This window comes from Cryptomeria japonica, chromosome 3, assembly GCF_030272615.1.
Source record: "Cryptomeria japonica chromosome 3, Sugi_1.0, whole genome shotgun sequence".
NCBI classification, from domain to species: domain Eukaryota; kingdom Viridiplantae; phylum Streptophyta; class Pinopsida; order Cupressales; family Cupressaceae; genus Cryptomeria; species Cryptomeria japonica.
Genome location: NC_081407.1, coordinates 703,258,062 through 703,281,382, shown reverse-complemented (window position 1 = coordinate 703,281,382; position 23,321 = coordinate 703,258,062). Strand labels below are relative to the sequence as shown.

The following is a 23,321-nucleotide window of genomic DNA, read 5'->3' as shown; positions in this document are numbered from 1 at the left end:
GATGATACATGATATAGAAGACAAAAGACTACGACAGTCATTATAAAGGAGTATATGCATACTAAAAAATTACTATAAAGACAACATCATATATGTCTTCACCAAGTCAAGGCCACCATGCATGACAATAACAAGTTGGAAGTAGTAGTAGAGTTAAAAAGATCAAAGACTTGAAAAGTAGCATGACAAGAGAAGTCATAAGAGTACATAGTATTGGAAAATAAATGTTTTTAAAGGAAGTGGAGAGTCTTGGTGAAGTGACAGTGCCTACAACTCATGCATTCAATAAAGACAAAATATAGTCTCTGTCATGAACTCTCTACGGATAGTCACCACAAGGTATAATATAGTGGCCTTTTCTAATAAAAAACTGAATAGAGGTAATACAGATGAAAGATGGCAGTCAAAGGTCTGAAAGGAAAAATTCATATTGAGCATGCTTAGTACAATATTTGCAATCACTATGATGCATACATATCTTTTGATCTAATCACTAGAGATATGGCATTGACTGAAGAGAATGTTGAAAGGGTGCTGGATAATGTGCAACCATATCTTATGGCAGATGGAGGTAATGTAGAATTATATGAAATTGATGGTCTAGTTGTCACATTGAAACTACAAGGAGCTTGTGGCTCATGCCCAAGTTCAATTAAAACTATGAAGATGGGAATAGAAGCACATGTGAATGAGAAGATCCCAAAATTTGTTGTAGTGAAACAAGTAATGGATACAAAAATGGGACTTGAATTGACTGAAGAAAATGTTGAAAAGGTGATTATTTTTATTTTCTTGATAAAAATAGAGTTTCAAGTTTTCCCCTTGTAAGAGTTGAACATTGGTATATAATTAATTTACTTCTTTTCCTTTAAATAAAATGTACATGATTCATGTATTTCTCTTCTTTATTCCTTCATAGGAGCTTTCCAGAATATAATCTAAAAATAGCTATTTGACCCACAATTTTTAACAGAAACCATTGTAGATGGTAAAGTCACTGTACAAGGATTGTTGGGTACTGAAATCATTGTTTCTTTGAAGATTCAAAGAATAATATTATTTTTTTGTGAACGGAAAAGCTCAAACCACAAATTTCCTTTCGTTTTCAGTGTTACGATTATGTTTAACGCACACTTAGCTATTATGTAGTTTAACGTTATATTTCTTTTTATGTATTTCAACTTTGAAGTTGATTTTTTGAGGACTAAAAATCATCCCGAAGCTGCTTGAGTCAAGGTGGTTATCACCATCCTATTGCATGCTCAACTCAACATCTTCATGAAATCATTAATTTCAATTGATCATATCCTTATAACTATGAGATTTCTTATTGTAGATGTTTGTCCAACCATGTAAAAATAGTGCAAGTACCTTGTATATCTATGATTGAATTGTACACCTTCAACTTCATCGCATGGTTTCTCTCCGTATCTAGAAATAAATAATTATAAATGTATAAAAAAGCATTGATAGTTAAACATGGCAAAGAGAATTCATCACACACAACTATGCTAGACATCAAATTAAACATTTTGAATACTGAAGCCAAAATTTAATAGGTGTTCAACTAGAACAAGTGACTCATCATATTTTTCACTTGGTCGGATGTTGAATGAGAGTCTTGTCAGAGATTTTTGTGTTATCTTCTTAGTATTCTTAGCAATCCCTAAGAAGCTCACTGAAAAATTTACCTGTCACCTCTAGAGATTGTTAGTCAAAATCTGGGCAATATAAAGAGAAGAATACATAGTATAATTCATTAGGACAAATCAGAATCTAAAACATTTCTTGTGACAAAAGAATACATAGTATAATATTTGATTGTAGACTACTTAAATGGCAATTAGAAAACAAAAAATGTATGTCTAATGAGAAAAAGTCCTAAAATTACCAACGAAATAAACAAGGCAATATAAATAAGCTGTGGAGAAATCCATCCTGTCAAGGTATTACTATAGAGTTATAGTGTGTACAACAATGAAAGACCTCCCACAAAAGGAGATACAGTACCTTGCAATTTCAGACGAGAAAGATGTATACAAACTAGTCCCATGGGTGTGCAATCCACAAGAAATGCTAAACTATTTGTAGATGTTGGTAATAAAACATGGACCTAAAAATCACTATAATGATCCAAAAAATTTCCACATGATCACCCAAATTCCCTAGCAAAGAAGTAGCCCTAGGAGTGTTGAACATGCAAAGTATATAATACGTATCTAACATATATGTCTCAAGCATAGTGGAACATTGAGAGCATGAGGATTTTAGAAGACTAGAAATCATAGAAGCAACACGTGTATACAGTCAACATCCTATAAACCTATAAAAATATTGATTTTTCAAATAAATGTGAAATACATTCAGGTAATAAATATAAATTGCATGGGAGAAAATCCTTAACATTTTGCAATTGAAGTTTTCTAGATATAATATTCTCAACTTCTCTTGGCATCGGTTAGAGTATATGAATTTTCATTTTCGTTAGACAAAAGGCATGTTCTTCCACCCGAGACATGATATTTTAGAATATGACTCCAGAAAATAAGTTATTAACAAAGACAATTTCTCTTAGATGTGTGACTCAAGCTTATCAAAATAGGAATATGGATAATGTCCCACAGAGGATGACTATTACTCCCATTTTCAACGTAAACAAGGTTCAATCATCAATGAAAACCATTATTAGAAGTAGGGAAAATTTTGTTTGTTAACAGTCCTAACTAGTATAGTCTCTGAAGGCATGAACAAACACCTAGGAATCCAGCATGGAAAGCAGCCATTCTGCATTCACTAGCTCTTTGAGAACCAGGGGTAAGAACTATTCCCACACCAATATCACCAACTTCATTTGGACTAACTCTAGTTTTGTCAATCGCCACCTACATGAAGACAAACAACATTCAGAGACAAATCCTCTCGTCTTCCTGATTAGGAACAATATTGATTAAAACTGAATTTAACTATGCTTTTATATGCCATTTTGAGTCAAATGAGGGCATCAAGCCAAATATCAAGATAACCTTTATTCCAGACCTTTAAAACAGGGGCAAGCAAGTCTTCAGGAAAAGTATCTTTAAAACCTTCGCACTTAGCATTACATATAGGTGTCCGATATGAGTTGCAGAAATAATCACCAATAGCACAAAGATTGGGTGTTGATAAAAAAAAATCAACAAGAATTGACCAAAGAAGATGAGTACAAGAAGAGAAGAGTATTGTGACAAATAATATGAATGAACAAAAATTCTGTATTGAAGACTAAAGAAATGTGATTAATAAAATCTTACAAAATAATCTCTAAAGAAAAAAAAAGCCATCAAATAAGCACAAAAGGCACAAACTTATGCAAATTTCAACATCATTACCAAATACACCAGTTTGTTCATAGGCAACATTGTCTCCAGTAGCACATGTTGTAGCCTGTTAAAAAGAGAACGAAGGCAATCATGAAATTTACCTTTTTACTGAAACCCATGTATAAGACTTCAGAAACAATGAATTGTTTGGTAGAAGAAATTACTTTAATTGTCATTTATTTTTTCACAGTAAGTGTGAGAAATACCAAATTGAAAACTGTGTCAAACAATCAAAGGAAATCTTAAATGTAAGGGGTAAAAATAGAGAACATACACTTCTTATTCATGGGATGTAGATCCACAACCTTTAACACTAAACAAGAGTCTTTGTTAAGGTATACTTACATTTTTGTAGTGCTTGTATATATGCAGATATATACTTGCATGGTAAAAAAGAAACAAAGGTGTACAACAATTTAGACCAGAGCAGAGAATTGAATACCAGAATGTGACCTAATTTCAAGCATCACATACCTCTTGTTTGATTCACCTTTGAAATCTAGTAAGTGATATGCAACAAATATTATGGTAGCCAAGGTTGACCCTAACTGTTTTTCTTTGTGACTGTGATCAGAATGAGGGTTCTTTTTAGGGCGGTTTTCAACATCATGGTTGTCCAGGTATGCGACTAAGCTTGGAGGGTTGTTTTTGGAGTTTTTTTGGATGGTTTTTGCTTGGTTTGTGGTCACGGTTGCAAAGTTTGTTACCTTCTGCGTAGGCGATTCCTCATGCCTGTTTGTGGCTATGAGCTCCTCCATTGGGGGTGCATGCTCACTCAGGGGTTCCATGAGAGCACTTGCTGGTGCATGTGTAGTCTGGCTAGGGTTTGTGTTTTCTTTTTTTTCTTTCCAGGGCTTTGCATGGAGTTTCTCTACTAAAGAAGAAGCAAAGAAAAAAAAAGGCATCTAGAAAGTCTTCCTTCTCCCCATAGAAAAACAATACTTAGAATGAAGACCTGCATGTACACAAAATGTTTTAGCAAAGACAACAAATGTGAACTACTTTGCAAATGCCACCTACAAACTGCAACCTTCTGCAATATAGCCTTGTTCAGTGTGTCACTGCCAGAGACCCTGGGAGGCGTGTGTTCTCTCTAGTTGGGAATCAAGGACTCTACAAGCCACCTACAACTCCAATAAGCAACGCAAAAAAATTTGATATGCAACATTTGCGGTAAAATATATGCAAGTTTCAGGGGTTGCATATAGGATAAAGGAAGAATATTGAAAAAAACTCGATTTGTGATTGGCTCCTTGTGATTAGTTTAATCACATGTTAATGTTTGAGGCCTCCGCTATAGTTTCCTACAGGCAGGAACTAAAAATGTAATGGTTTATTATGCAATAAAATAAAGCTTTGAGGTGAAGGATAAACACATTTTAGTGGATGATTCATTGGTGTCACATATTAACCATGTATTGCTATCAATTTACTCCTAAATTATGCTAGGAAATTACTATTACTTCCTCTATAATCAAACCAAACTTTTGTGAATGGAAGGGTTCCATTCTTATCAATTTAGAGGGTGAAGATGAGAATTTTCCTTAGAACATTGTGAAGCTAGAAAATGTAGAGATATAGTCTATGTGATAGTTATAGAAAAAAATCAAGTTTTTGGTATTTTAAATTAAGACATCATATATATGGTTTTGTGTATAGGCTTAATATGTTTTATCTTGCATTCCCTACTTTTAGCTACAATCATGTAACATTTCACTATCTTTAGATACTCTAACCATGGCCTTATTTGGCTTTTGTAATTTTCTATTTGTAATTACCTATATTATTTAATGTAATATGTAGGCTTCTAGTCTTTCATTTTTTTTCTTAAAAAAATATTGGTTAGAATTCTCTAGATTATAGTCATATAATTTCTAGAGTCTATGATGTTAATGTGCATAACTTCTAGAATCAACTATATGCATTTTTTCTCCTTGACCATTTTTGTGCAAATATTGAAAGTATATTGTAAAAATGGTGTGTTTTTAGTCCAATGGTACACTTTTAAGATTATTGAGGGATTCTACTTACAATTTTAATGATTTTTAGAAGGTTTGAGCATAGGAAATAATTTTACAACTTTAGAGGCTACAAGCTCCAAAAAAAAAGGAAGCATACTTATTAGTTGTTGGCAAGAGACACTATTCTAAAAGAGATCAGTGCCTGAGGATTGTTTAGGGGTTGTCATTAATGGAAACTCATATCAGATATGTTATCTGGTATATGCAAATTCATTCTACTGGAATTCCAAAGCCTATTTTGTTTAAGTCTGGAAGGTGGAACACAGTGTTCAATAGAGTGTGAGTACATTGAATAGAACTCAATTTTGGGTGCACATTTTTATTTGTGGTGGAAGAGATAGTTGATTTGTTGGTTGGTATTTCTTTGTCCACAATCGTAGCTTTCAGTGTTGATTCTTGTGCAAGTTTGATGATCTGGTATCTGATATTTCAGGAAGAACAAGGTTATTTTGGTGTAGCATCTTATGCACAATCTTTGGGATGATCTTTTTGATTGGTTCCCTATTCGAGGTTATTGTACCAGCTTATTTGAAGCATAATATCAATTTGCTTTGGTCCACATGTGTATTGGTAATTAGATTGAGCCGACCTCCTGTTACATGTTTCATACTTTGTGAATATGTTTGAAGCTGACATGGTGGTGATCAAATCAAGTGTTGTGGATATATTAGACAAATCTGAATGAGAATTTTGGTGTTTTATGGTGATGTGTGAAGACTATATAAGCATCTATGTGCAATTTCATGTGTGTTGTCCTTAGATTTATGCTCCGGTATGTAATAAAATAGAGAAGAACAAAGCAGTGTACTAGAGAAGTGGATGAAGACTCTTTGTTCTTAACTAGAACTTCTTTTTGGCATTTGTAGATGCTATTCATTAGTTCATACAATCAGTTATTATTGGTAATCATTTGTAGGATAGTGAGTCCTCCAGGGGTTGTAGCCCTCTATTGTAATTGAGCGGTGAGCTCTAGGATGTGTGCTTAAATGCATGTGCATTCCATTGTAATATTAGTATACTCATGATCATAGTATTATAATATTGTGGATCTCAACCCCACCATGGTTTTTCCCTTTTTAGGTTTCCACATAAAAATTATGGTGTTATGGTTTTATTCTTGTCTGTGTTGAGTTTCTACACTTTACTTTCATTCTTTTTCTTTTGGTGGTTTAAGAGTTAGTTAAAGAAAATTATAAATTGCACAACACTGATACACCCCACCCTCTCAGTATGCATTAATTCCAACAATTGGTATCAGGTCCTAGTTCCTCCAAGGAAGCCTAATTATTTAGTTGTGCTACACTCAACAAATTCCTTTCTGAAATTCTATTTGGTATCCGGTATTATTTAGTTGTGCTACACTCAACAAATTGTATTTCAAACCTTCAACCCAATATACATCATCACATTTAGCATTGTTAAGAAGTGTAATTGAACCTTTACCTTTTACAGGACATGGTGCATCATTACCAAATCTTACATGACCTCCATCATAATCTTCTAATTTGACAAACTTGTGTTTATCACCTGTCATGTGATGTGAGAATCCACTATCTATGATCCAAGAATCATTTTTATTTATGTGTGATATTAAGGCTTTTTCCTCATACCTTTCTTCGTCTGATCCATCTTTGATAGCCACATATACAACTTCCTCTGTCTCAGTCTCATCAAATTTATCATCATTGGATTCCTCATCAGCTACTAGGCATGTCTTTATTTCTCTCCTTCTGAAGTCTCAGTGCCTTCTGTATTAGGAGTCTTTCTATCTGTCATCTTGATTTTCTTTCTTTTCATCATCTTTGTCAGGACAGTAAGAAGCCATATATCCAATTTTATCATAGTTAAAACATTTTAAAGGTAAATTTCCTTTATAGTTACCTTTACCTCTCGGTAACCTTTTGGCCAATAATGCTTCAAACTCTTCTTGCTTTTTGATTTCCTCATATAGTTTGTGTACTTCTTCCATGTTTTTGTGAAATCTCTCACTTGCTCCATTGTGATTTCCTTCAGCATACTTAGACATTCTATCATTATAATCTTCAGATTCACTGAGATGAAAAGAACTGAATGCAGATTCAACTTTGTTTACTGAAGACCCACTGTTATCAAAATTACTTAACTCAAAAGCATGTAGCTCACCGATAGTAGCATCCAAAGAGACTAGCATGTTTGGTATAAATCTCAATTCATTAATTGTAGAGACTCTAATGGAATAAGTAGGTAGAAGTGTTCTCAGCAACTTACTTGTTACATCCTTTTCTTCAATAGTTCCTCCTACTCCTTTGATTTGATTGATAGTTTCCTTTAACCTTGTACTGTATTGGATTATATTCTCACCTTCATTCATTCCCATGGATTCAAGTTTACCTCTTAGATTGTCTGCTTTTTCTCTTTGAACATGTTCATCTCCACCATACATAGATGTCAGCTTATTTCACATTGCTTTGGCATCATTACAACCTTCTAGATCATTAAACTCTAAGTCGGTCAAAGCTGATGTTATCTCTATCATTGCTTGAATGTGTTCTTTCTTTGCCTTTATTTCTTCCATTGTCATAGGGTAGGTTCTAGGTGCAATGTAATCATTCTCTAGATAATATGTTGCATATTCTCCAATTCATGATAAGTGCAGCTTCATCCTTTTCTACCATGTGGTGAAACTTGACTTGTTCAGCTTTGGTGCATCCCTTTTATACATCTTCAGATCTTGCCTCAAGTACCTTTAAACTTTTCTTCTGGAGTCCAAGCTTTGATACCAATTGTTAGTTAGATGAGAGGGGGGGGGTGAATCAGATAACCTCAATAATTATTACTCTAATCAGATTCAACCTCGGTAGCATTTACTTGATATGCAACTTATGATTGTAAATCATTCAAACTCCTAAACAGATAACATGAAACATTAAATCACATTTGACACCAGATTTAATGTGGAAACCCTAATAGGGAAAAACCACTGTGGGATTTCGGAACCGCAAGAAAATATACTCTTCTAGAGTATGCTTAGTTAAAAGCAAATCATGTTAAAGATTATATACACATTGCTAGATGTGACCCGGTCAAGGGATTTCCCTCAGATCTGTTAGAATCTTCACTTTGTTAGAAGTGACCTTGTCAAAGGATTTCAAACACTCATTTAGAATGTTACCTTCCAAGAGGATTTACAAATAAGACTATTAAGTCCACTTGGTTAAGAGATTTCCCGTCACTAACAAAAATAAATAACAGTAATAAAATATATCTACAACTTCACATCTAAAATGTTAAAGCAGATTCTATGTGCTCAATGTGCTCAAGATAATCTTTTCATAAGACTTATCTTTCTCCTTGCTGGGCTTCTCAATCTATTCTTCTAACAGATCTTCAATCTTCTGTACTTGGTAATCACCTCTGTAGCATCTCTGTGCTTTAGTTTGCTCGCATACTTTGTTCAACAACATTACTTTATTTATAAGCAATTCCAAACTGCTTAATCTCCTTAATCACATTTCCCATGATTAATCTTAGCCATCAGATCTTCAAACTTGACTAGGTTCATTGTATCCTTCGATCTGAAAAATGTTTTATCTTGCCTTGAAACTTGTATACCTTTATTGGTACTTGTGCTTGGTTAGGATTGTTCAATCTGTGTTGTAGATCTTACTCTTGAATTTTAATTGTCGTTTATCCTTAACAAACTTCTTGCACGACATTCTTATCTTCAATAAACCTCTAGCTCATTGGCATCCTTCATTTAATAATGTATACACTTATTTAATGCATTTTGTTACTGCTCGGTTGATACTTGGTTAATATTGAACTTTACTCGGTAGACATTTTTTTGTCAGTGACTTTTTCTTTCATTAATCGACATTGGTAACCTTGGAGTTTACCGACTAACTCCTTGCTCAGTAAAATAGGATAGTATCAAACCTTTACTCATTCTATTACATGAAATATTTTCCCCTTCTTGTTCAGTCTTCAAATACATATACATAGGATATCAAAACAATCAAAACATCATAATCTCATCACTGTCTAACTTGGTAATAGTTCCCCATTGAATAACTTATTACTCCTCTTCATTTTCACATTCTTTCTATGTCACTTACCAACATCTTTATACTCATCAAAACATACTTTTTAAGATATGGCAACATCACACTGAATCAGAAAATCAATTGTTTGACATCAATGACAAAATAATAATATTAAGATAGTAATCATCCTTTATCAATTATATCATTCATCTCCAACAACCTTCTCAATATCATCAACCATCAAACTTTTTGTAATGCCACCAATCTCCCCCTTTGGCATTGATAGCAATACCAACTTGATTTACTCCAATTGATTCAAACTATTGTTATTCTTCTCCTGTTATCATTGAGCTATAAAGTTGTCTTGTAATGTTTTGTTATTAGTCTTCTCCCCTTTGAGCTGTAACAATCATCTCCCCCTTTGACAACAATGCCAAAAGTAAGACTGATCCATAATTACTCCCACTGTGAAGTAATTTCCTTGCAGTTCAAACATATACAAATGTATCTCGGTCAGAGCAACTTGTCTTCATTCACTTTTTCCTACACAACTTTAGACATCCTTCTAAAGTGTGTAAATCAACATCAACTTACAAATAGTATTATATGGAGTCATAGAATTGATGATGTCACCAAACTCTATCAGTGAGTGCTGGATAGGGGTAGGACCCCTAACTCACTTTTGAGATACTCAAAAGTGTCCCTTGGTAGTGGATTTGTGAAGATGTCTGCGATTTGTTGCTTTGTGCTAACATATTCCAGCACAACATTCTTTTCTTGAACTTCTTCTCTAAGATAATGATACTTTATAGAGATATGTTTTGTCTTAGAGTGCATTACTGGATTCTTTGAAATGTTAATAGCACTTGTATTATCACAAAATATAGTTACTGGCCCAGTAACTATCTCATTCATTCCTTCCAACAGTTGTTTGATCCATGCTATATTGGTACAATTCAATGCTGCAATGACATATTCAGCTTCAACTGTTGACTATGAAATGCATCCTTGTTTCTTGCTAAGCCAACTTACTAGTCTTTCTCCCAAAAAGAAAGCTCCTCCGCTTGTGCTTTTCTTGTCATCAATATTTCCTGCCCAATCAACATCAGTATAGACTTTTAAGTCAAAATCATTCCTCTTTTCATATAGTAGACCATAATCTTCAGTGCCTCTCAAATATCTAAAAATTCTCTTGACTGTTGTCATATGAGTTTCTTTGGGATCTGCAGAAAATCTTGCAGCTATACCTACTGCATGTGCTATATCAAGCTTGCTGTGAACTACATATTGCAACTTTCCAATCATAGATCGGTAAAGTGTCTCATCAACAGATGCAGATTCATCATTCTTTGATAGTTTACAATTAGTAGTCATAGGAGTACTTACAAGTTTAGAATCCTCCATTCCAAATTTCTTCAATACTTCCTTTATATACTTGGATTGAGTAATGAAAATCCCATTTTTCATTTGCAGTATTTGTAAACCTATAAAATACTTTATCTCACCGATTAATGACATCTCAAATTCTTTGCACATTTCATTTCCAAAGTTCTTGCATAAAGAATCATTTCCACAAAAAATAATATCATCAAAAAATATGTCTGACATCAATATTCCATTCTCATCATTCTTCATATACATGTTGTTGTTCTCACTAGTCCTCATAAATCCAATCTTTAATAATTAAGAGTGCAAGCTTTCATACCATACTCTAGGTGCTTGCTTTAGACCATATAAAGCTTTGTTCAACTTACATACCCGATCTTTATTCTTCTCTTCAATAAATCCTTCAGGCTGTTCAATATAGACTTCTTCTTCTAGTATACCATTCAAAAATGCAGATTTAACATCCATTTGATATACCTTGAAATTTTTGTAAGCAGCATATGCCAACAATGTTCTTACTCCTTCAAGTCTTGCTATAGGTGCAAAAGTTTCTCCATAGTCTATTCCTTCTTCTTGAGCATAGCCTTTGCAAACTAGCCTTACTTTATTCTGAATGACCTCACCTTTTTCATTTAGCTTATTCTTGAAAATCCACTTTGTACCGATTACATTTTTCTCTTTTGGTCTTGGGACCAGTGTCCATGTTTCATTTTTCTTGATTTGATCAATCTCTTCTGTCATAGCATTTACCCAATTTTCATTGCTTGATGCCTCTTTTACTATCCTTGGTTCAAATTCGGATATTAGACATGTGTTGTGTCTCAGTTTATTCCTTGTCATCACTGGAGCATCCTTATCTCCTATAATCTGACTTGATGCATGATTTCTTTTGACATATTTTGCTAATATAGGCTATGTATGATCTTCTTCATCACTCGATAACTGAGTAATTTCTTCATTGGCTTTCTCAGCAAAACTTGTCAGTTGTACATATACAAACTCTTCATAATCTTTTGGTTCTTTGGAGTTTCCTTCATCACTCCTTTCTACAAATTCATCAATTTTCACATTTGCACTTTCCACAATTTTGTTAGATGATTTGATCAGACATTTAAATGCTTTACTCCTAGAGGAATAACCAAGAAATGTTCCTTCCTTGCTTTTTTGATCAAATTTTCCATTTCTATCATCTTTGTGAACATAACATCTACTTCCAAATATTTTAAAATAACTTAGATTTGGTTTCTTGTCCTACCAGATTTCATAAGGTGTCTTCATAGTTCCTTTCTTTAGTTGTACTCGGTTCAAGGTTTAAACTGCATTGCTTATTTCTTCTCTCCAAAATATTTGAGGTACTCTCTTTTCTATCATCAAAGTTCTGGCACAATCTACAATTGATCTGTTCCTTCTTTCAGCTATTCCATTTTGCTGCAGTGTCCTTGGTGCTAACACTTGTCTCTTTATACCATTATCATTGCAAAATAAGTTAAATTCATCAGAAATGAATTCTCCTCCTCTATCAGATCTAAGACATTTCAACTGTCTTCCTGTTTCTTTTTCAACTCTTGCCTTATACCATTTGAACATTTAAAAAGCTTCTAATTTCTCTTTTAGAAACATAACTGACATCATCCTTGAGTAATCATCCACAAATAATATGAAGTATTTATCACCATAGTAACTTTGAACTTTCATAGGACCACAAAGATCAGTGTGTACAAGATCAAGAATTCCTTTAGAAGTGTAAGACTTACTTGTAAAGATTGATTTTTTCATCTTACCAATCTGGCATCCTCGACATATTGCGTTCTCAGGTTTTTCCAAGCTTGGTAGACCTCTTACACGATGCTTCTTACTTATTTTGATCAGATTATAAAAATTTACATGACAAAACCTTTTATGCCATAACTAGGTATCTTCTATTTTTGCATATAGACAATTGTTCTAAGTTGAGTCAAGGTGAAATGTATTACCTCTTGTTTGAGTCCCAGTAGCAGCCAACTTTCCATGTTTGTCATGAACTTTGACAATTCCTTTCTAAAATTCTATTCGGTATCCTGTATTATTTAGCTGTGCTACACTCAACAAATTGTATTTTAGACCTTCAACCCAATATACATCATCACATTAAGTATTGTCAAGAAGTGTAATTGAACCTTTACCTTTCATAGGACATGGTGCATCATTACCAAATCTTACATGACCTCCATCATAATCTTCTAATTTAACAAACTTGTGTTTATCACCTATCATGTGATGTGAGCATCTACTATCTATGATCCAAGAATCATTTTTATTTATGTGTGATATTAAGGATTTTTCCTCATACCTTTCTTCATCTATTCCATCTTTGATAGCCACATATACAACTTCCTCTATCTCAGTCTCATCAGATTTATCATCATTGGATTCCTCATTAGCTAATAGGCATGTCTTTCTTTCTCTCCTTCTAAAGTCTTGGTCCCTTCTGTATTGGTTGTCTTTCTTTCTGTCATCTTGGTATTCTTTCTTTTCATCATCTTTGTCAGGACAGTTAGAAGCCATATGTCCAATTTTATCACAGTTAAAACATTTTGAAGGTAACTTCCCTTTATACTTACCTTTGCCTGGCCAATAATGCTTCAAACTCTTCTTGCTTTTTGATTTCCTCATATAGTTTGTGTACTTCTTCCATGTTTTTGTGAAATCTCTCACTTGCTCCATTGTGATTTCCTTCAGCATACGTAGACATTCTATCATTATAATCTTCAGATTCACTGAGATGAAAAGAACTGAATGCAGAATCAACTTTGTTTACTGAAGACCCACTGTTATCAAAATTACTTAACTCAAAAGCATGTAGCTTACCGATAGTAGCATTCAAAGAGACTAGCATGTTTGGTACAAATTCAATTCATTAATTGTAGAGACTCTAATGGAATAAGTAGGTAGAAGTGTTCTCAGCAACTTACTTGTTACATCCTTTTCTTCAATAGTTCCTCTTGCTCCTTTGATTTGATTGATAGTTTCCTTTAACCTTGTACTGTATTGGATTATGTTCTCACCTTCATTCATTCCCATGGATTCAATTTTACCTCTTAGATTGTCTGCTTTTTCTCTTTGAACATGTTCATCTCCACCATACATAGATGTCAGCTTATTTCACATTGCTTTGGCATAATTACAACCTTCTAGATCATTAAACTCTAAGTCGGTCAAAGCTGATGTTATCTCTATCATTGCTTGAATGTGTTCTTTCTTTGCCTTTATTTCCTCCATTATCATAGGGTAGGTTCTAGGTGCAATGTAATCATTCTCCAGATAATATGTGGCATATTCTCCAATTCCTGATAAGTGCAGCTTCATCGTTTTCTGCCATGTGGTGAAACTTGACTTGTTCAACTTTGGTGCATCCCTTTTATACATCTTCGGATCTTGCCTCAAGTACCTTTAAACTTTTCTTTTGGAGTCCAAGCTTTGATACCAATTCTTAGTTAGATGAGAGTGGGGGGGGGGGGGGTGAATCAGATAACCTCAATATTTATTACTCTAATCAAATTCAACCTCGGTAGCATTTACTTGATATGCAACTTATGACTGTAAATCATTCAAACTCATAAACAGATAAACATGAAACATTAAATCACATTTGACACCAGATTTAACATGGAAACCCTAATAGGGAAAATCCACTATGGGAGTTCGGACCCACAAGAAAATATACTCTTCTAGAGTATGCTCGGTTAAAAGCAAATCCTGTTAAAGATTACATACACATTGCTAGATGTGACCCGGTCAAGGGATTTCCCTCAGATCTATTAGAATCTTCAATTTGTTAGAAGTGACCTTGACAAAGGATTTCAAACACTCATTTAGAATGTTACCTTCCAAGAGGATTTACAAATAAGACTGTTAAGTCCACTCAGTAAAGAGATTTCCTGTCACTTACAAAAATAAAAAAACAGTAATAAAATATATCTGCAACTTCACATCTAAAATGTTAAAGAAGATTCTATGTGCTCAATGTGCTCAAGATAATCTTGTCATAAGACTTATCTTTCTCCTTGTTGGGCTTCTCAATCTGTTCTTCAATCAAATCTTCAATCTTCTGTATTCGGTAATCACCTCTGTAGCATCTTTGTGCTTCATTTTGCCTGCATACTTTGTTCAACAACATTACTTTATTTATAAGCAATTCCCAACCACTTAATCTCCTTAATCACATTTCCCATGATTAATCTTAGCCATCAGATCTTCAAACTTGACTAGGTTCATTGTATCCTTTGATCTGAAAAATGTTTTATCTTGCCTTGAAACTTGTATACCTTTCTTGGTACTCGTGCTCGGTTAGGACTGTTCAATCTGTGTTGTAGATCTTACTCTTGAATTTTAATTGCCGTTGATCCTTAAAAAAACTTCTTGCACGAACATTCCTATCTTCAATAAACCTCGAGCTCATTGGCATCCTTCATTTAATAATGTATACACTTATTTAATGCATTCTGCTACTGCTCGGTTGATACTCGGTTAATACTAAACTTTACTTGGTAGACATTCTCTTCTCGGTAACTTTTTCTTTCATTAACTGACATCGGTAACCTTGGAGTTTACTAACTAGGTCCTTGCTTGGTAAAATAGAATAGTATCAAACCTTTACTCATTCTATTACATGAAATCTTTTCCCCTTCTTGTTCAGTCTTCGAATACATATATATAGGATATCAAAACAATCAAAACATCATAATCTCATCACTATCCAACTCGGTAATAGTTGCCCATTGAATAACTTATTACTCCCCTTCATTTTCACATTCTTTCTATGTCACTTACCGACATCTTTATTCTCATCAAAAAATACTTTTAAGATATGGTAACATCATACTGAATCAAAAAATCAATTGGTTGACATCAATGACAAAATAATAATATTAATACAATAATCATCCTTTATCAGTTATATCATTCATCTCCAACAACCTTCTCAATATCATCAACCATCAAACTTATTGTAATGCCAACAATCTCCCAACTTATTGTAATGCCAACAACGACTATTTATGCTACTTTTTAGATTTTTAAGGAAGACAAATTTTATGATTTGTGTGAGGTGCTTCGGAATGAGCTCTTGAATAATCTAAAGAAGATAAAGCAGGATAAAAAGAACGTATTCAAGTTCAGTACTCTAGTTATTTGCTTGTACTTATATTTCATGAATGAGGTCCTAGTTGTAGGAAAAGTTCAATGGGCCTATGATAGGCCGGTTCTGTATAAATAAAGGAAAATCTAAGTGGATTGGGTGATGCACAATCTCAGAGAGCTATTTTGTGTGGTTACTTTAAAACTTTTGAAGGCATCATGATGCAGAGAAGGGAAAGGATCCCTAAAGAAATTGTGGAGAAGTATGAAGACTCCATATGCTTCATGGTGGAAACCGATCAATGCTTGATGGAGGCTGTCGAACCTAAGAAAGTCTGGATCATGCCCATGGGATATGAGGTTAGTGGTGATATTCTTAATGCATATGCTCAACACCTCTTGAGAAAGATGGTAGACACAATAGAGGAAATGTTTGGAACATATAAGGAGAAAAGTTTCAGTCTACACTCTCAGTTCACCAAACCCAAAATGTATAGGAGAGTGAGGAAGGAAGTGGAGTAGATGGCAGAAGACATGAGAATCACAAAGAAGGCAGTTCAGAGAGCTCAAGAAAAGAATATCCTGAATGAAGAGGATATGGTGAAACCTAAGAATACCAAACCAGAATCTCCTTCCCTGAAGCCTAGGAAAACAAGAAAGCCAAAACCTTCCTCTGGTGCTCAAAAGTCTATGTTATGATAATGGGTGAACAACTGAGGGGGGGGTGAATCAATTGTTAATAGATTATAACATTTAATCCACATAATAACCTTTAACCAGATTAAGTACTGGTAAAGCATAAACAAATACCGGTAAACAATGCAACTTAACAATTAAATAGATAATCAATGCAAAGAAACTATACCACATAACACCATGATTTGTATGTGGAAAACCTAGAAAGGGAAAAACCATGGTGGGAAGCCTACCCATAGTCAGATGATACTTCTACAGAAAGTATGTGTTACAATGAGGGGCCTACACATGCAGAAAGACACACTACCTAGAGTGTACTTCGCATTACAAAAGAGTCTCACTGACTACAAAGAGGCAACAACCATCTCAAGATAAATGGACAACAATCCAATAGAGTGAACTGCCATAGATAGCATCTACTATGCCTAATTAAGTCTCGGTTAAGCTCAATACCGGAGGCCTTTGACCTCTTCCTTAATCCCAATTCGATCACCTATGATCGACCAAATATCCTTCGCATATGATATTACATTTCACGACCACGACACTTTTATTCCCATCCTATGATCTACAATGAGATCTTACATCATTTTATACCAACCTTAAGGCCTAAACCAATTAGGTCGGTCACCTAAAATATATTACAATAAGATCATTACATAAATTCATATTACAATGATATTCTATGTCGGATTAAGACCATAACAACAATAACCAATCCATAGAACATCTCAAAACATCCCGGTAACGTGTAGAGTACATGTTATCATGATATCGATCCATAACCTAGATAGGCACTGGACCTATTCTGGGTCGACCATGCCAAATCAATGTCTTCAAGTAGTTGAAGCATGATCAAAGAATATCTTCAACATCCTAAAATCCATCTAGAAGCCACACCAACACCACTTATACATCTTGTCAAGATTCCTTAGTTAGAGCTTTGTCGGTAAAGCATTAAACCAATATCAGTAAGGGTTTACAAGAGTGTATGATAGCATCTGATTACCATGTCAATACCAACTAACCAAAACATGCTCAAGGAACATGTAACACATGAAATCAAACATACTAGATTTATCCAATCATCCCAAAAGTGTCCAACAGATAGTCTCTTCTGTCGGTAACACTAGATCTTCTACTGGTAACCAAAACCTATCTGCTAGTAACCAACAATAACAACTAGTGTTGACATAAATGACAAAACATCAATACAACACATAATCAATTCATTCATAATAGCAAAAATCCCCCCTTTGGCATTGGTGGAAACACTAGATGTGAAAAACACCTAAGTACCAAGAAACGCTAAACAAGTCTCCCCCTGTGGAAGACAATGAACAATCTCCTAAATATCAATAGCTCTCCCCCTGTGGAAGACAACGAACAATCTCCTAAATATCAATAGCTCTCCCCCTGTGAATGATATCTCTGTAAGAATCTGAATTATTATTTTTCACATCACTTATCTCTCCCCCTTTGACATCAATGCTAGAAATCTGACAAAAATATCAAAGAAAGAATATAAACCTCTGTATCTCAAAGCTGACTACTCCCCCTGAGTAGTAGCACCACTCATCAGTGCTAGAATGAATAATATCTCTAATAATGCATGTTAGACAATGACAAACTGCATCAATCAAGTCTCTGTCAGAGGGGCAGAAACCCCTAACCTGTCCCTCAAATACTCAAATGATTCCTTAGATAGTGGTTTAGTGAATATATCCACAATCTGTTCTTTAATGTTAACATAAAACAATTTGACTTTCGGTAACAATTTGATATTTAGACATGTCAATAGCTGCAGAGTTATCATAGTAGATAACTACTGGTTCACTATAATTTACCCTGATATCCTTCAACATTTGCTTCATCGACAAGACTTGAGTGCAATAAGTTGCTACTACAACATACTCAGCTTCTGTAGTAGATAAAGAAATGCATGACTTTATTTTACTGATTCATGAAACCAAATTCTTTCGAAGAAAGAAAGCTCCATCAAAAGTTCTCTTCCTGTCATCAGTATCTCCTACCCAATCTGAGTCAGTATATGCACATAAAGTGAAATCATCATTTTTTGAATACCATAAACCATATTCTATTGTTCCTTGCAAATACCGAAATATCCTCTTTACTGCATATTCATGATTTTCTTTAGAATTACTTTGATATCTTGAAACAATAATTATTGCATTCATAATATCTAGTCTATTCTGAGTTAAATATAACAAACTACCAATCATAGACTTATACCTTGTCGGATTTACCAATGTAGAAGTATCCTTGATAGATAATTTCTCACCTGTCACGATAGGAGTACTTACCGATTTGGAATTATCCATACCATACTTCTTCAACAATTCCCTCAGATACTTAGTTTAATATATTTAAATGCATTTGTCAGTTTGAGTAATCCACAAACCTAAGAAAAATCTCATCTCACCAATCATGGACATTTCAAATTCATTATGCATATTGTTAGCAAATTCCATGCACAATTTATCTTCTCCTCCAAAAATGATATCATCAACAAATACTTCAATAATAAGAATATCATTATCAGTGATCTTATAATATAAATTACTATCAGCACCGCCTTTAGTAAAACCAAACTTCAAAAGATATTTATCCAACCTTGCATACCAAGCTCTAGGAGCTTGTTTCAATCCATATAAAGATTTCTTCAATCTGCAAGGGAAAATCCACTAGGTTGCTCAATGTATACTTCTTCCTCAAGTTCACCATTCAGAAATGCACATTTAACATCTATTTGATAAACCTTATAGTTCTTATAAGCTGCATAGGCAAGAAATAGTCTAACAACTTCAATTCTAGCTACAAGTGCAAATGTCTCACTATAATCAATTCCTTCCATTTAATAATATCCTTTACAAACCAATCTAGCCTTGTTTCTTACAACTTGACCATCCTCATTTAGTTTATTCCTAAAAACCCATTTAGTTCCAATAACATTCTTATTTTTAGGTCGGGGAACTAAAGTCCAAGTCTCATTCTTCTCTATCTGATCCAATTCATCTTCCATAGCCTTTAACCAATGTTTATCTTTACAAGCTTCAATAACAGATATTGGTTCAATTTGAGAAATAAGACATACCTCTTCATTTTGCAGTCTTCTTCTTGTCATGACTCCCTTGTTCCTATCTCTGATAATTTGATCTTCAGAATGATTTAATCTTACATACCTTGGTGTCTTCTGAACTTTAGGTTCACTACTCTAATCATCAGTCATAGTTGAATTTTTTGATTGTGCTGGTGTAACTGTCTCAGTTTCCTGTATCGGTTGAGGCATTGCCGCTTCAATTATGATCATTTCCACTACCGATTCCCTATCATATGATATAGAATGATTTATGTATTTCTCATCCACTTTCACATTAGCACTCTCCACAATTTTCTGCAATCTTTTGTTATAACATCTATATGCTTTTCTTTGAATTGAATAACCAAGAAATATCCCTTCATCACATCTAGGATCAAACTTTCCAATTGAATCATATCTTTTGATATAGCATTTACTTCCAAAAATTCTTAAATATTTAACAGTAGGTGTATGTCCAAACCATAATTCATAAGGGGTCTCACTGGTTTCACCTTTGATGTGAACTATGTTCAATGTGTAGACTGTTGTACTCACTGCTTCTCTCCAGTAGATATGAGGCAATTTGGCTTCCATCATCATAGATCTTACTGCATCCAAAATGGTTCTGTTCTTTCTTTCCACTACTCCATTATGCTGAGGAGTCCTAGGTGCAAATAATTGTCTCCTGATTCCATTCCTCTCACAATAACTGCTAAATTCATGAGAAGTGAACTCACCGCCATGATCTGATCTTAGACATTTGATTTTCAATCCAGTTTCTGTTTCAACCTTTGCTTTAAAAATCTTGAATTTCTCAAAGGCTTCAAACTTCTCCCTAAGAAAAGTCACCCACATCATCCTAGAATAGTCATCAATAATCAACATGAAATACCTATCACCTTGAAAGCTTCTAGTCCTTGTTGGACCACATAAGTCAGTGTGAATCAAATCAAGTACATCATTATATTTATCATGTATGCTCTTAAAATAAGGTCTAACTTGCTTTCCCAATTAACATTCCTTACATACCAGATTATGAGGCTTCATAATCTTAGGTATATCTCTAACTGCCTTAGTTGAACTGATCTTAACAATACAATCAAAATTAACATGACACAACCTCTTATGCCATAACCAACTCTCATCAATATGAGCAATCAAACATGTCTTATTACCAGTGCTCAAGTGAAAGATATTACCTCCAGTCTAAATACCGGTTGCAATCTCCAAACTAGTCTTGTTAATGATTTTGCATTTTCTATCTTTAAACTGAAGTTGGAAGCCCTTGTTCACCAATTGACCAACACTCAAAAGATTATGCTTTAAACCTTCTACATAATAGATATTATTAGTGTTATACTTGCCATCCAAAGAAATAATACCTCTACCTCTGATCATACCTACTTTGTCATCTCCAAATCTGACTTGACCGCCATTGTATTCTTGCAGGGATAAATTTTTTCTTTTATCTCCAATCATATGATGTGAACATCCACTATCAATTACCCATTCATCCTTATCTTCAACTTTTGCTGCCAAGGCCTTTTCTTCATTTTTGATAGCCAGTTCCAGTTCATCTTCCTTTAAAGCATAGAAGACCAATTCCTTTCCATTGTCGGATCTACTAGCATATTCAATTGTTGGTTCATCTTTAGAGTCATCACTTACTTCTTTCTCATCAACTATGTAGCATTGCTTACTTTTCTTGAATCTATATCTGTTTTGGTTAGGCTTAAATGATTTCTTAACTCTTTCCTCAAACCTTGCATTCCTTTCAGGACATCTAGATGCAAAATGACCAATCTTATTACATGCAAAACATTTAAAAGGTGCTTTTCCTTCATACTTTTTTCTTGTCAGGCCTTTAGGTACTCTTCTAGAAAATAAGGCTTCAAGTTGCTCAAATTCATCTTCTTTCCTCTTGTCTTCCAATTCTTTTGCATATAAGAATTTCCAATAAATTTTATCGGTGGATGATGATGATGATGATGCATGAAAAGAAGGTTCAGATTTTACAGGTCTAGAAGATCCAAATTCTTCAAGCTCAAAAGCAGATAATTTCCCAATCAGAATATCTCTGTTAAATGAAGAGTTTGCCATTGTTCTCAACTAATTAATTGTAGTTGCCTTCATCTTGTAAGCCGGTGGAAGGGCTCTCAATACTTTTTTAACTATTTCATCTTTACCCAGAAATCCTCCACAACATTGAATTCCCATAACAATCTCATTTACTCTTTCCATAAACACAACAATTCTTCATTATCTTCCATTTTCAAGTTTGCATAGCTTACTCGGTAACCATCAAGTTTAGCAATTTTGATAGTAGGATTACCTTCATTCAGAGTTTGCAATTTACCCCACATAACCTTTTTCGATGATTTATCAGTCAATCTCATGATCTATTGATGAGTAAGTGCACACAAGAGGGCTTCTCTAGCTCTGCAATCTTTCTCAATATTCTTGTCCAAGTCTACAGGAGCAGGATTGCTAGATGTTGAATCATAAGGTGTGTATCATTTCTCAGTGATCTCCCAAATATCCTTTCCAAGACATCTAAGATGAGTCTCTATTCGAATTTTCCATATCCCATAATTTGTTCCATCAAGCTTAGAGATTTCTCTTCTGAAAATAGTTGTCGGTGGATTAGAAGTGTTACCTGCCATAGGATCTACCTCAAGTGGTTAAGCTTATGCAAAAGAGGACCAAAGATCTGATACCAATTATTAGGATAATTGGTGAACAACTGAGAGTGGGGGGGGTGAATCAATTGTTAACAGATTATAACATTTAATCTACTTAATAGTCTTTAACCAGATTAAGTACTGATAAAGAAGAAACAAATACTGGTAAACAATGCAACTTAACAATTAAATAGATAATCAATGCAAAGCAACCATACCACATAACACCATGATTTGTACGTGGAAAACCCAAAAATGGAAAAACCACAGTGGGAAGCCTACCCACAGTTAGATGATACTACTGTAGAAAGTATGTGCTACAATGAGGAGCCTACACATGCAGGAAAGCACACTACCTAGAGCATACTGATCATTACAAAAGAGTCTCACTAACTACAGAGAGGCAACAACCATCTCAAGATAAATGGACAACAATCTAATAGAGTGAACTGCCAGAGATAACATCTACCATGCCTGATAACAGTCCCGGTTAAGTGTTAGGATTCCCAAAGATACTGAGAGGGGGGGGGTGAATCAGTATCTAATTGGTTGATAGATTTTCTGATCTTATTAAACAAATTGCATTCCAAAATAGTGTACTGGTAAGCAAGAATTGATGAAGTAATAAGAACAATAAGCACAACATAAAAAGCACACCATAACACAAGATTTTTAATGAGGAAACCTAGTGTGGGGAAAACCTCTGTGGGATTTGTGACCCACAATATTCACTCACTGGCCAATGAATGTATATTACTTACAATAGGGGCCTGCACATGTAGGAAGGCCAACTGCCTAAAGCTCACTGCTTAATTACAAAAGGAAGTCTCACTGACTTACAAAATGGATTAAGTAAATCCAATATAATGTACTTCTTTAGTACATCATCTGCTATGTTAGGTTCAGCACCGGTTTAAGCTCATACAATAACCATAAACCTT

The 23,321-nt window shown here is 34.3% G+C and overlaps 1 protein-coding gene across 1 annotated transcript in view; it reads left to right on the top strand.

Annotated features, from left to right (window-relative positions):
* Window positions 1-501: 501 nt before the first annotated feature.
* The window catches only part of LOC131874328 (nifU-like protein 2, chloroplastic), a 37,541-nt gene continuing 14,721 nt past the window's right edge, over window positions 502-23,321 (top strand). Inside the window, exon 1 of the mRNA XM_059217650.1 lies at window positions 502-774. Coding sequence (XP_059073633.1) covers window positions 502-774 — 273 coding nt within the window. The remainder of the gene's footprint in view (window positions 775-23,321) is intronic.